Genomic DNA, 16,166 nt, shown 5'->3' with positions numbered 1-16,166 from the left:
TTAATGGGAAGGACATGAAGAAGTATTTAGTTGTTCTTTTTCTACAGCATGAAAAAAAAAAGCTGCCCAGGCCTTCATGATAGAGTCTCCTGTGTGAATCTCTACAGGAGACCTCAAACTTAAATCAACAACGAATATCCTGGAAACACTACTCGGCAATCTGGCCTGTAATCACAGGTAATCCCTTCTGTGCAATTAAATTACATCCAAGCTTCTCCTACAATGCGACTCACTTCCTATTCACTTTTATTCTATGACTTGCGCACGAAAAATAAATAAATTTTCGACAGGGTAGAAGAGCACATCAATTTGTCAGTGTCTAAGAGCGGCCATCTATATTACTTAGTCCATGGGAGTGGTTTTACCCTTGAAATCACTCTCTACCATTTGTTTTATGTGGTATGATTTATTCTGGGATTCATCATATCTGAGTAACGGCTGGGTTATGGACACTTAGCTAGCAAATTGTGGGCGGATTGGGCTCTCACATGTCAGCAGAGGGTAGAAAGGTCCTGCTGGATTTAAAATGAAAAGCAGACTGGCTTAAAAGCAAAGCAGCTTAGTATACGAGTGTACATCAGAATACAAGGCAAGTGTCCACTCTGGGACATTTTTCAACATGTGAAATTAGTTAAATACAGCATGGCTCCGAAAGATGTGTCTGTGGTAGCGATCCCCAACCGGAATCTCTCGCCACCAAAAACATGATCATTGCTCAATCCCCAGCTTCGGCATTCAGTGCAGGGTGATGCTGAAATACAAGCTGTTCTTTTTAATAGCACCCAGAAGAGAATCCTGATTCATGCTGGTAGGAGTGATGACATCCGTTTTCTGTAGATGTTATTGTTCTGTGAATTGTGTCTTGTCACATGTACAATGGCCAGCGAGACACTGTAGTTGTTCCTCTTTTTGCTCATATACGTCCACAGAAGGACTCTGGCCGTAACTGGGCAGGTAAGATTTTAATCTCAAGGACATGCTTGCTAAAGAGTGAAGGTACCCTGTAATGACTTGACACTTGACTTGCATTAACTACATTGGCATGTCAAATGCTAAGCTCAGAGTGCCAGGACTATTTTAGTTGTGCTTTAGTCCCCTGCCCTTGGAACAAGACTGTCTTGCTTCTATTTCCAGTAGCTGCTTTATACTGTAAACTAAGGATGCTGACACACCATTCCAATCGTTCCTCATAACACTTACTGTACAGACATCCCGGGCAAGGCTTGGGTCACACATTGATGACCGCAGGACTTGCAGTCCCCCAGGCAGACGCACAGAGCACCACCGCTGTCAATAACACTTTGACATCGATACAGACATTAGCCCGGCCTGGCTAATAAAGGGCAACACTCCAAAGTCTAAACTTTCAAAATCTTTGACTTAATTTGGCTGCACTCTTTTATTCTGTTCTGGGGAAGAAAACTAAAATATGTAGCAGAGTTGAACTTCAAATTGTATTTAAGTGGAGGAAAAAAAATAAGTACTGTATCATTTTCAATTCCTCATAAAACATTTAGAATTACACAAAGAAAAAAAAAAAGGAAAAAATGCCAAAAGCTCTGAAAATCCCCCAGCTGGTCTCCGATTTCTGCTGCACACCAATAATACTTCGAAGCATTTCATTGCTCTCTATGAATTTGCAATTGCTTAGAGCCGACTTGACTGAGATTTGTTTTTGGGTTTTTTACCGTCAAAACCTAAAGTGTGCAATACGAATGAAATCCTTCTGTTGGGTTCAATCATTGAATGTCTTTTTTTCATTTCAAATATCGTTACAATCTGTTCGGTTTGAGTCTAACCATGTAATCACAAAAGTGGGTTTTACTTCATAATGTATTACTCCAATATTACAAAAATAAGGGGTTTAAACCTGTCTCACTAATTTAAAACAAAAGCAGTTCCATCTCTCTCTACACAGCATAGTATGAAACTATATATAGGTTATATACATCTGGGGGAAATGCATAATGTACTTTTTTTAACAATTATAATAATAAATCCACATCTTTTGAGGAAATCACACGCAAACAGTGTTTTCCAACAATTTGCCTTAAGCAGCAATGTTTTCTGGTTGGGTTAACAAAGGCCAATAGTATTATCCCATTATTGTAGCTGTCAGACTGTCTAAGAAAAGTTACACTGCACAACACGATAAAGTCCCCCATTTGTTAAACGAATATACTACATACGTGAAGGAACATTACATCAGCATGCAAGTAAAAAATCAACACTCCGCGTCCACCACTTCTGTTAATCTATCTATCAGATGAAGACATGCTTCGCTGAATTTGCATGCCTAACTTTTTATTCAGGTTAGGACAGGTTAATCAGATTTTGACAGCCGAAACCGATGTAAAACACGTGTAAGGGAATAAAGTTAATAAAAAGGCAGCCGGTACTTCTGTATTAGTTATTTATATTCATAACATAATGCAGAAGTCTAATATGTAAAAGCAGCAAGAGGTAAGTGACTACAGCTGAGGGCAAGGGCGTTTAACTAAAGACAAGTTCCATCATTATGATGCTGATGCCTCATGTTGACAGTAATTCTCTTTACATTACTTCTTACATTTGTCAAGCACTTAGCATATTCCCTAAATGGCTAAGACATGCAAGTGTACAATTTACCTGTTGGGCATGCCGGAAAATCTCAAGTGAAGTCAAGTAAAAGACATTCTTCAATACATTTTAGTACACGTTAAACCACAATAAAATTATTTTGATTAAAAGGTGCAATACTCTTAATAAAGATTATAGGCTTCCTTAAAGGCTTGATATAAATCTCAGTATGAAATATCTGTGCCTTCTTTTCAGGTTCCTCAGTTGGTTTGTTTTATGCATTTTCCAAAAATCGGCATTCTGGAGGGCAATTTTACATGATTTTAACATGTCTAAACATGTTCTTGTCATTTCATCTTTTTTGACTGTACTTCCTAAAAGTCACATAGAAAGTGTCTTGTGACCTTTAATACAGATGCAACCACAAATTCCTAAGCCCTGAATACAATATACATTCTGAATTTGTATTGAAAGTCAAGAAATGTGAACATATTGGTGATCTAAACCATTGTAACATCTGTTGATAGGTGCTGATGTGTTAAATATTAAAATATTTAAGGAGGGGATAAATAACTGAATCACTGTAATATCTTTCTGAACACACACTTTCTTTCCTATATGGAAGGATTCTGGGTCTGGTTGCACTTGGCAATGAGCATTACATGAAGCTTCAATCAAAGCTGCAAACCTAAAATAAAACAGTGAGAACCTCAAACACCACAACTGACATTAATAGCTAATAAACGGTGCAAGTCACGACAGCCATGTTACACGCCCTGTCTTGAGGATGGAAATTTGACTCCCACTGAACAGCAGCTTGGTCCGTTTCACTTTTGAGAACGGTGGGATCTTGAGTAAACTGTACTGATGTAGAGTAGATTAGCAAAGCAAACACGGAGATGTAATAGAATATTAATACCACGTGTCTGGGAAAACATTCTCAAATAAAGTAACAAGCATTATATATCCAAGTGGTGATGACTTGCATAACGAACTACATTGAAAACTGGAAACGGTTACGCAGTGCTATGCAGCAGAATTTCTCCGGCCCTGCCCTGCTGAGGACTTTATTCTTATGAGAGCCGGAGTGCTATTGAGCTGTGAACACTGCTGTTCAAGCCACTTCATTTGAGTTCGCAAAAGCACAAGCAACTCCCCGGGAACAAAAAAGAAACGGCAAACCTAATTCGATGCATGTTTCTTTCCTGTATGGAGAGAGTCATGTCCAGCTTCCTTGAAAAGTTAATTTCAGCATGTAAAGACTGTCCTGGAGTGTCAAATGATTACCACAGCTGTCAAGGAATAATTACCTTATGTAAATCAGAACAATCTGGCCATAATTAATAGCTTTCTGCGTTCTATATTATACACACTCACACATACACTTTTAAAGCAGAACAGTGGCGATATTATGATGTGATGTTGGAGTACAAGATAAATATTCATGTCACTGTTTAACGTGGACCCTGAAGTATGGCACCTGATTTGCTTGTGTTGGTATTACTAATTAGCTATAATTAAGTGCTTTTTCTATCAGTTCTCTAGGGGCTACAACTAGTTTCTGAAGTATTTATGTAAAGGTTATTTGGAGATGTTAAATATCCAATTATGCATTGCAGTTGGCTTCTTATGAATTTAAACTAGGTTTGCTCCTCATACTTCATAATTCAAAAGGAAGACAAGAGCAGCACGTGGAGAATTGTGTAAAGGATGTCTAAAGTTGCACACATCTCTTCAAGTACAATCACTTAGAGACAACAGAGGTAAAAATTAAAACGTCATTTCTCAATGGACCCAACGGTCTAATTTTGTTTATATATTTAAAAAAAAAAAAAAAAAAAAAAAAAAAAAAAAGCGTTAGAGTAAATTTTAGATGCAGGTGGAAAACTGAATTGCAGTTGTTGAATAGTCTTTGTGGTCTGCAGCTTAACACAGCTGCTGATTTTTACTGAATGTTTTACAGTATTGCCGTTCTGAATGATACCACTGGATAAGATCCCAGGGGACCAGAAAATGGAGATTGTTATCACTCAGTGCTTTTTAACTACCATATTTCTTGGTCCTCAGATACTATCATGTTGCCTAATGTCTCCAAGCAGAGATCCATATGGAGTTATATTTGGATGCTTTATAATGTACCGAAGCCCAGTGCCAATTCAATGAATATATTATACATAAAGAAATTGCTTTCTAGTCTGTAAACATTTTTTATTTTTTTTACTTGCTGAAGTATTTGTTTTGAACAAAATTATGTTTCTTGCTGATCAGAGTAAAGAAAATCCAGAACTGTAAATCAATTTTCCGTTTATATTCCATTTCGATATTACCAATTGGCAAGTTTTAACTGAATCAATGAAATATCAGAAGTATATGACCTAAATGTTATACAGTAGCCCCCAGTTTCAGTAACTAAAAGCTAAAGTTAGTTTTCCATACAAATAAGTCACTGTAAATTATTGTATGACTACCAATATTGAATGCCTCAATAGCATATCTGGCAGAAGTAGTTAGATGCATTTCTGTATACACAAAATATAAAATGTATCCATACTGGGCAATCAGTATTTTGTGAATCATCTCAGCAGGGCTATTCGACTACTCGACTGTGCTCGAGAGTTCCTTTGTGAAAAAGCTCAAACTGTTTGACAGAGGGTGCCAGGTTCAATAGATAAAATATCCTGGTATACTCTGGATACCATCCATTCCTCAGTTCTTACAAGGGCACCAGGAGCGGAGGATGCAAAACAGCCCCAAAGCAAAACAGATCCTCTTCCAAGCTTCACAGTTGGTAGGAGATTTTTCTCATGATGAACTGCTTTTTTGTAAGCCAAAAACACTGTTGGTCTGCATATTCAAAAAGACGACGCTTGAATTAGATTAAAAGCTTTCTAATTAAGTTCAGGGTGTTTGGGACCATGCTTTGTTCTCAGATTAAATAAAAAGCTTTTTGGAAATTCAGACCAGACAAATAAAGACACTGTCATTCATATGTCATTCTCAAGAATCAGCTTTCAATATACAAGATTCATATATTTTTTAATTTAATTATAACAGACTGAATTAAAATGAAACCATTTTATTAGACTGAAAACCAAGTTATGAAAAAAATAAGGAAATTAGAAGTTATACAATTAAGGAAGTAGGAAGAAGTGAAGGAAGGAAGAAGCCTGTCAACTTCTATTTCTAAGTACAGCAATTCCATTCACCCAGCTGCCCAAATAATCTCTCCAGCCAACTGCAATCTAGCCTATTTTCATTAAGATGACTAATGCAAGAAGCATCGAAAAAGGTCAAATGCTGGAAAGAAGAATATCATTAGTAAGCCGTTTTAGTCCCGAGAGTCTTACTTCAGTCCCAATAGTAGGATTATATATTAAATACCACTGGTATATACTGGGAGATGAAGGAGTCACCAACTTTTTACAAATGTGGTTTATGTGATATAACAAATCACTCCACGTCTATACAAAGTGTTCATTTTTAGGTGTGTGTGTGAGGGGGGCAGAGCCATAAAGGGAGCACACAAACGTATGAATCTGGTAGCTTCCCCTGTAACATTAGGCAGGACTGTTGCAGTCATAAAGAAGGTCATCGTTTATAGCACCTGTGCAGATGTACAGTCAGAAAAATAAGCAATTCTACATTTTTAGGGTTGCTACGCTTATCAATTTTATGAATTAACATTACAATTCATTTTTGCCTTCTCTCTGAATTATTCAAAACCGGTAGAACCAAGACCAATTTCACAGACCAAAGATCAGATTACAAAATAATGCCAACATATCAATTTTCCTCCTTTTACAGAAACTGACACATTGCATATCTATCTATTTGAAGTGTATATTCAACTTTCTTAATTTCTCCTACATACACTATCCTGTTCTTCACAGCAAGGTGTGTTTTAAGCTAAATAAATCACTATTCAAAATTCTACTCAGCTTCAACACAAAGTTCATACATTTTTGAATCCTGTCACTTTATTTGTATGCATTTAATTGTAACGCTCTGTACTCCCAAGTGGAGTTTGCAGCAACAAGCATATTATGTCAGTTTAATGAATAAGAATTGATTTGAAGTGGCAATTCTTTAACTCTTCTCCCTCTCCAGATCTCTGACCCTTCAGAGTCTAGTCAGTTCTAGCTGATCATAAAATGCATCAAAGTGCTGTGCTGTGTTGTCTCTAAAGACCACAGTGCAGGGGGGGTACAGACATCTTCAGAAAGCCATCATTCAGGAGATGGGACTTCAGCCAGCTCGGCGCCAGCTTGACACTTTCTCCTATAATCAAAATCTAAAAGGACTGTAAAAAAGAAATAATTGTCATAATTTAACTAACCTATTTTACCTAATTTTAGTAATTGTTTTATAATAAAGACTTCTTTGTATCTTTTGAACCCGTGTTTGTGTCTGATCCGTTCTAATGAATCAAGCTCTGCTGCTCAGACGTTCTTTACAAGAGTTATTTCATTGGGAAAGAACAACTCTTACTGTATACGGCACTACTAATTTTGATACACATCATAAAATCAAAATACCTCTGGCACTAAAAGACACCTTTGTCAGCAGTCTCAAACTGATTAACAGACTGAATGCGTAGCATGAATAAAATACTCTTTTTAAACAAGGGAATTGACAGAAGGGGGGCAGAACACGACCTTTTATATACAATACCATATCAGACGTGGATAAATTATTCAAATTGTCTCTTGACCACCACCTATAAAGGAGCTTCTGCAACTTTTTTAAATGGTCATTAGTCTGAAATGTAACATATTGTTAGCAACAGTCACTGGCAAAAACATCCACCAACTCGATAACATCATAAATTCCTGGTAATGAACAGCTTTTTCTTAAACAAAAACCCATAATTATGTAACATATTAAAATAACATTTTACAATGTGGTTATTCAAAGGGTTCACATGGCCTAAGGTGAGAAAAGGGTGCCTTTTTCTCTACATAATTGTATTCATTATAATTTACACTGCTGGTCTTAGTTGTAAATTAATTTACGAGACAAAGGCAACAACAACCACAACAACAACAACCACCACATCATCATCTAATTCCATGGAACTTTGTTATCTAAAAATTATCAAATACAAATTGTCTGATGGTACAATTCATAGACACTAAGAATGTTTTTCCATATCTCATGGGACTAAAGCAAGTTGTGTTAAGTCCAAACATTATAAGTCCGAGCAACATGGAAACTAAACAACTGATGGGAATAGCTGAGAAAAGCATTATGCATATATAGTAAATAACCCTTATTTATCCAGCCAAGACCTTCTTATAACAATCACGCTCAAGTTCAATTCTGATTCACCCGTCCATGGTCTTCTCAACCACTTGAGAACTGTCAACTCCAAAGATGGAGAAGAATGGGAACAGGCCATTTGATTAGATTGAAAATCGGTAGAGGTGTGATTTAGAAGGGCTCACCGTGACGAACAGGAGTGAAGAATCTTTTACTAATCAGTCACAAAGTTTTAGAAGAACGTCACAGATGCATTTCATCCCAAATCTAGGAAGGTTTGGCAGGTTACAGCAGAACCATACCCTTGAGTTAAGCAATCACTGAAGGATTGGTGAAGTGAAATAGAAAGAAACCAAACAAACATTTATTGTTTTAAAGAACTGGCAAATAGGTCCTTTTTCACAGTCCACATTGTTAAACAGAAACAATTTTAAAAAGTCTAAACACAAACTAAATTACTCTATGATGCGCAATGTAATGTTACTCAGTCTTGTTAGGAAGAACCTTCCTGGCCATGCACTAAACAATCTGAATACTGTACAATCACTCATCCGTTGCCTCTTTTCTTTTATATTCAGACCCCAAAGATGAAAGGTCTAATTAAAAAGATCCATGCTTCCATTTGCTTCAAAACACTCATCCAGAAAGTCCTGTCCTTTAAAGCTATTAAAATGCAACTAATTCTGCAACATTGAATCCTTCATTTGCTGGACTTTATGTTTAAAGGGATACTTCGGTATTTTGGCATTATAGCATGATTTCTTACTCACCCAGAGTCATACGAATCCATGGAAACCTTTTTAAATTCTGTGAGTCCAGTTTGAAGAAATTTTCGTCAACATAGCACAATTGCTGGAAGCAAATGGTCATAAATCACTGACTCTCAAATGCCGGCTAATAGATCTTTTAAATACTTAACTCTGTAGGACTCTGGGTGAGTAAGCAATCAGGCTAAAATGCCAAAATACCGAAGTATCCCTTTTCAAATCCCACAAGATATGGCAGAATGACAGCTCCCAAAAATTGACGAGTTTAATCTGCCACTACTCAAGCAACTGTTTCACGAACCATTCCACCCAATCTCCCTTCAATCTGTATTGTGTGCTTTCAAATGTTTGCCCTGTACTGTATGTAGAAAAGCATTGTAGTAATAACCCTAATGATAAATAATATCATCTTCAGTGTACCAGAAGATGCAAAAAGCTGAAACTCCTGTAGATTAAGCAAGCTGGCAAATCATTAAAAAAAAAGCACGTAAACTATGATTACAGTCCTCTCAGACAGCTGTGGCATTTAAAGTTATCAGAAGCTGTGCTTTTCATTACTGTTGGTGATTAAACAAAAAGACAAAAACTTTGATATTCCTGACGGGATCAGGTAATCATGAATGCCTTGAACGGCGCAGGTGGACTTGCTATTAAATATGTTGCCTTTTCACTCATGCCAAATTTCTAGGTGCACCTGCAGAATGACAAGATAGAGAAGCACTGTGGGATAAGCTATATATAATGGGTTGTAAAAGGAAAGGTCAACATTTGACAGAAACAGTCTTTGAGGCACCAAATGGGTACTATAGTATATGCAGTTTAATACAGCATACCTCTCTGTATAGGAACAAATTAGCCCTGGAAAAAGAATCTTTACTTTATTTAAAACTATTTTCTTACATTTCAGGACGCAGAAAATTAAATTGCTGCAATGGCCAGTGCTGATGAAATCCAGGACCATCCCTCCAACAAGATTTTCTAAAGTTCACTACAAAGCAAAGTGCAAACTTCAGATTGATTTACCGCATTGGGTCATTATTATCCATCTGATGAAATCTCAATGAAATGTCATGTATATTATCACAAAATGATGCTTTAAAAACTCGAATATTTTCCATGTAATTATGTGTAGAACAACATTTTTAAATGTCAGACTTGAGACACAATCTGTTCAAAGGACTGTAAAAAGAAAAATACGCCAGACTCCTATGATGATGACTAAAATTACAGCCAATCTTAGAGAAGCAGAATTAAGCTTAACCCAGAAAGAATATACTTCCCTTCCGAGCTATAGTACCAATGCATGAGTCAAACTCCACTCATAATCAGCAATTTATTTCTGAACCATATTAATGTATTCAGTAATTGAGCCGTATGGATTCCGGTGTTCTTACATTCATGAGGAACAGGCATCCAAATGTAAATATCATCTGTTGCGTTTATGCTGCCAGGAATACGAGCTGCTGTCAGCACACACATAAAGTCTCTTTGACTATGGAAAGTTACGGTACAGTATACTCTAAAACTTCCACACCACACAGACTGTAATGCAACCGATCTCTGCGGTCCACTCCCAATTCATCATTGCAGTTCATCCCAGAGGTGTTCTACCAGATTCCAGTCAAGATATTAAACAGGCCATACAATATGTAAAAAGCTCTTCTCCCCAGCATTTCACCCATGATGCATTAGAGTAAAGGCCCTCGGCATGAAATTCCATACATGCTGTTGTCCACAAGGTCTCAAATCATGCTGGCAGTCTTCAGTACAAACCATGGGAAACAACCACACTATCAGATTTCCACCTCCACACAGAGCAGGCAGGATAATTCACTATGAATTGAAGTGTTGCCCAGATTTCTAGCACACCGAGACTCTGCCATTAGAAGCAAACACTTTGAGAATCAGCATCTCTACAACCTTGCATAGCATCAAACAGACTGGCAATCACTGACTGTAAGAGGTTGTATTTTGCATTTGGAGAATCACACATGCCCTCTGCAAAGGGATACAAATTTTGGTTATAATTTCTAATCAGAGACAGAAATAAATCAAATCACCAATCTCTTATGTTTTTGTGGTTATTAAAGATCTCATTTTAGCCACAGTATACCGGTTAGGAAAAGGCATATGCAATTTCATTCTAATTTTAAGGTAAATAAAATATGGATGGATTTTCTTCCCCAACTGATGAAAAAAAAAAAAAAACACATGTACTCATCTTCTGCTTTCCTGCTTAAACCATGAATGTGATTAAAGTATATATTATTTCATTTAAAATGAGAACATCAGATACAGAAAACCCAATATCTAGCTGGCCACATGTATTAGGAGCTATAAATAGTAGTAATCTTTGATGGGCTAAAAGGAGTTTATGCTTCAAGTAGTATAAATCAATTCAATGGTATCACTCTTCCATGCTGAACACGGACAGATTGCGCAGAAGAGCCCCCTACTGGACATACTCTTTAAGGTTCAAGCACTCAACATCAAAAGCTAAGAAAATATGACATACCACTGAACCAGGGACAGGAATACACATTCAGCACCCGGGAATAAGTCATATTGAATACCGTTCATGAAAGTTAAGAAAGGAATTATCAAGACTTACAGATAACAAAAATACGTCTGAATATGTGTAATAAGTTTATATTATGTATTGTAGGATACCTTATTTTAAGTGTTAGGATTGTGCATCTTATTTGTAGAACGTATTGGTTATATCATGCTAAACTCTCTAAGATTACAAGTCTCTCCTATTTATTTTTTGTCAGGCTTTTATTTTTTATTTTTTTTAAATCTCTTCTAAAATTAAATGAAACTTCAAAGAACTAAGGTACGTACTTGGCACAAATCTACTGTTCACTCGGAATAAATCCCTTGACAGGAATAGACTACTTGCCATATGTGGACTATATATTTCAAATATGTTAACTGAAATGCAGTTTATTACTACATTCTCCATAACATACATTCTCAGTGCAGAGTTGTAAACAAATATTAATTATTGTTGTGATACACACTTATAACAAATCTTCCCCAAAGCTGCACACTTTGTATAAAACTGATATATTCCAGTCATAAAAGCAAAAATGGCAGACAATATTTTTTAAGTAGTCCAGTATGCTTTTATTGTTGATTGCTTGCTGTAAAATGTGCCATTTGCAAGTCGTTTTCCTTTAAGATGAAACTGACCTTTTATGAGCATTTAGAGCAAGGACGAATGTAATACAGGTTGGAAATTATCATAATAAAAGTGCAGCTTAAACAGGGTCTGCAAAACTGAGCTGTGGGCTTTATTGGCCTTTTCTTTCAAATGTCAGACTACTCAGATTATCAAAGTTGTGCAATCAGCTCTGAAGCTTTTTCAATCAGGGCAATGCCACGGTACACGAACTACATTTCAATAATACAACTGACACTTAATTCAATTGTGGCCAAACTTTGCTTACTGTGGATATTTCAATATAATACCATAAGGCCTCCCCCCAAACAAAAATCTATGATAAAATGTGAATTGTTCCCACACCCTAAAGGAAGTACCTCAACATAATCCTATTTATTACCAAAAAGTTTACAGGAGAGCTGGACAATTCTCAATGCCAGTATCTGACTATTGATTGAATTTTGTGCCAGAGAAGACTTTGAACCCTTAATTTTGGGATGACTGTACTTTGAACCTAGTTACATGTATGCAAGTGTATGCATGTCTTTTCACCCTCTGAATTAAACACCATTACATTGCACTATGCTTTGAGACAAACCCACGTTATTGATTATGAAGGTCTGCCTATTACCTTGGCAGACAGTATTGTGGTCAATTGTCTGAAAACGTCTGTTGCATCATGTTGTCTTCGTTAAGCATCTATGTGGTTATCTTATTGTGGATTGTCAATAGCATTAACACATAAAAAAGCCTATACATATTCAAAGGCACTATTACGTTGCCAATAGTGTCTTCTCCTTTGACACAGCAATAGATCCACTCATGCACAGATCCATAATCCAAGAGCATGACCCACAGCGCGTCAACACTCCTATCCAATCTAATTAAACGCTTATAATGGAGTAAGTGATAAACACACATCTTTCCATTTACCACCAGGGTGTCTTCTTCCTTACCGTAATGAAAGCACACCCAGAACAGCTTGAACACCAGTAAATGCTCTTCACGTGTTGCCTTGCATGCTCTGCCTTCAGCACCTGACTAACTGAACACATTAAAAAGATAAGCCGAGATTGAGTCCATTGGTCATGCGTCCCTAAAACTAAAACGCACTTGTGATCTGGTGTTTCAGCCTCCCCCCCCCCCCCCCAACTTCATTTCCCACCAGAGTCAAGCATCTGCAATGACACATGCAATTAAAAAGTTGATAAAGTTGATAAAAAAAAAAAGTTGCTTTAACCGACCCTGCGCACATCTCGGAGCAGGAGCCGGCACGCGCACCAATTAATCAATTAATGAATCTCAAGCGCGCGCAAACGAGCCCGTCAACAAGACGCACGCCGGTGAACTCCTTACAATAAGTCATGATGTTGCAGACTACTTGCACATGAAAAGGTGCTATCCGTATGCGGCGGCAACCCACTGCAACCTCCTTAGTAACACCATGAGCTTTGTGTTATATACACTGGTTGCCTAATTGAATTGATGTATTTACACGCATGTGTTCGTTTGGGGTTGGTGCGCTTGCAATCAGCTTCACTCGGGCAGACCTGCAACCCGGCGACTCATTTTGATTTGCCCGTTTACCCAAAAGCGCTGCCACTCTTCCTCGTTTCACTCCCAGAACTTGCGAGAAAATAATGGTTTTTTTTTTTTTAGTATTATTATTATTATTATTATTGTGCAAATGACAGGCAAGAGCATCCATCCCATCCTTACCTGATATCTCCTGATGAGGGACATTGACCAGGCTGAAGCCTTTAGCAGTGTAAGCCTGCCTGACCTCACTGCAGCTCCGTGCTTTCACATCAGCTCCCATTGAAAGTGACAGCACTGAAAAAGTGCAAACCACGGCTGCAAATCTCCACATTGCACACTTCTGCGCTGGTAAATCCTCAGCTCTTCCACGCAGCAGACCCCCGGTTCAAGACACGACACAATCCGCCTCGTATTGATCACGCACGCCGTGCTTTCCACTTTTCTCCCACTGCAGATCACCAACAACAACGAGAAAAAAAAAAAAAAAGGTTGATCAATCACAAATGTGACTTTTTACTTTGCAACACCAACGGGGGGGAGAGCCTCCTCTCTTCTCCTTGCAAGATACACGCTGGGTGCCCAAGTTTAGCCACATCAATCCGGGTGCTGAAGCCGCACTCTTACGCTCTGTTCTGCCAACTTCTCTCACACATACTGAGCCTGTATTGCGCTGTGCGAGAGGCAGGCAGATGCGCGCCGCACATTACTGAAGGGCCGAGGCAGAGCGCCGTCCAAAACGCGGACTGGAGTCTCCGCAGACGCTGGTGGACGGGCTCGTGTTGCGCACATTTTCCGCAGACCTGCGCAGCGCTGCAGAGTTCCACCGCTCCCATTGGCGGAGCCGCGCAGAACTGCGTACGTCTGCACGACCGGAGTCCCTGCTTCCACCTCGCTTGCAAGGGCATCTGCCCCGTCAACTGTCGCATCAAAAAACAAACTCTGCTTTGGTTTTCCTTTGAATAGATAGGTCAGATATTAGAAGTTACTCTTTATGCATGCATGCAAAAAAAAAAAAAGGAAACCATCGCCAACAGGGAAAACATGGTCAGACAAGTTGGTCTAGCTTTAAAGCAACACATCTAGACTATGACTTTAAATTTGCATCAATAACACACCAAACAGAGCAACAGCGACTCATTTAAGACATCAAATTAAGATTTACATTTATAGTTCACTTACTGCCGACATAAGCAAGCTGATGTGTGTATATCCGCTAGCCTTTTTTTTTTAGAGGGACCCATTATTATAAGGGCTTCCTCACAAAGATATATAGGCCATATAGATATATAACTGTCATCCCTGCCTCAGTGAACGTATTTGCTTTTGTATTTGCCTGCTGTAGTAACCTGCACAAAAGGGCAATCTTGTGACATTTTACTAAGAGTATAACTGAACAGTGTTAACCCTGTGATTTGTGCAGCCCTATTGAGGCATTGTCTAATAATGGACATCCTACAGGTCTGCAGTCATTACAATATTTTTCATTTTAATTCATACATTCCTAAATGTAAGAAGAAACAGAAGGACATCTATGGGTCGCTCATAAGGAGTGAAACTCTCATAATTAGGGCAGTAGTGTGGAGTACCTGTTAGGGATCTGCACTCCTGGGTTCAATTCCAGGCACTGCTGTTGTACACTTGAGTGAGGTACTTCACCTAGATTGCCCAAATAACAAGGCAGCTGTTTAAATTGTATGTAAAAGTAATGTGATCTATTGTAACAATTTTAAGTTGCCCTGGATAAGGGCATCTGCTGAGCAATATAATAATAACTACACTTGCATTTGTGTCTGGTCCTGTAGTTTCATGTTGAATTTAAAATAGTTTGAGGATTTTAATTGTATTCCCGGCTTTTAACCTGTTGGTGAAGACTAGATTTTCAAGAAACCTCTGTCTCAAGGCAAATGTGTCTGTTAATCCTAAATCACACCATGCATATGAATATAACAAAGAAAATTAATTCAGCTGCACAGACTATACATATTTTGTAAAATGATGGTTCCTCTTCACATAAGAATTTAACAGGAATGGGAAATCACTACATTTTCAGTTACAAAATACTGTGATTCCTTTTAAATAGAAAAGGGGGACTACAGCATTCCAGGAACAAAATAAAATAGTCATAGGCTACTATGTTATGGTCACATTAAGTTGCATTAACGCAACTAAATACATTATGTAGATATATGTTTTAAAAAAGCATATGTTTTCCTCTCTATTACAAAATAATGTATATTTTCCATAGTCTTCCCTGAATATCTCTTGAAAATCAGCTAGAAACATATGTTCAGTTAAAACAGGAACAGGAAGTCTCTGTTTCTCTTAGGTCTGATTTATTACCTTTCACCTGACAGTCAGTGGCTTTCTCCTGGGAGTATTCCTTAGTCAGAAAATCTGTTGGACGCAAATCACCTTGACCATTGAACGATGATTTTCAGGATGCACTCATGACATGCTCAGTGGTGTCTCTGAAATTCCTCAGGGAGGTTGTCACATTTGAATGTGTTCTATCCTAAATTCAGTCCAAAGTGCATTGAGCAGTAGTTTTATTATTTGTAAATAATGCAGTACCTGTCACATTACCAGTTTTGTCAAGCAGCAGTTTGCAAATAATGATAATAATTTCCTATAAAATAAATAAGTTTATATATATATATATATATATATATATATATATATATATATATATATATATATATATATAGACAGTGGGGGAAAAAAGTATTTGATCCCCTGCTGATTTTGTACGTTTGCCCACTGACAAAGAAATGATCAGTCTATAATTTTAATGGTAGGTGTATTTTAACAGTGAGAGACAGAATAACAACAAAAAAATCCAGAAAAACGCATTTCAAAAAAGTTATAAATTGATTTGC

The 16,166-nt window shown here is 37.6% G+C and overlaps 1 protein-coding gene across 1 annotated transcript in view; it reads right to left on the bottom strand.

Annotated features, from left to right (window-relative positions):
• gpc6a (glypican 6a) overlaps window positions 1-13,989 on the bottom strand; it is a 278,856-nt gene extending 264,867 nt beyond the window's left edge. Inside the window, exon 1 of the mRNA XM_066706695.1 lies at window positions 13,471-13,989. Within this exon, the coding sequence (XP_066562792.1) occupies window positions 13,471-13,621 (151 nt within the window). The 5' untranslated portion in view covers window positions 13,622-13,989. The remainder of the gene's footprint in view (window positions 1-13,470) is intronic.
• Between the last annotated feature and the right edge of the window lie 2,177 nt (window positions 13,990-16,166).

The sequence above is a fragment of the Amia ocellicauda genome, chromosome 6 (genome assembly GCF_036373705.1).
Source record: "Amia ocellicauda isolate fAmiCal2 chromosome 6, fAmiCal2.hap1, whole genome shotgun sequence".
Lineage (NCBI taxonomy): Eukaryota > Metazoa > Chordata > Actinopteri > Amiiformes > Amiidae > Amia > Amia ocellicauda.
Note: the sequence above shows the minus strand (reverse complement) of the source record. Positions and strands in the feature narration are given on the sequence as shown.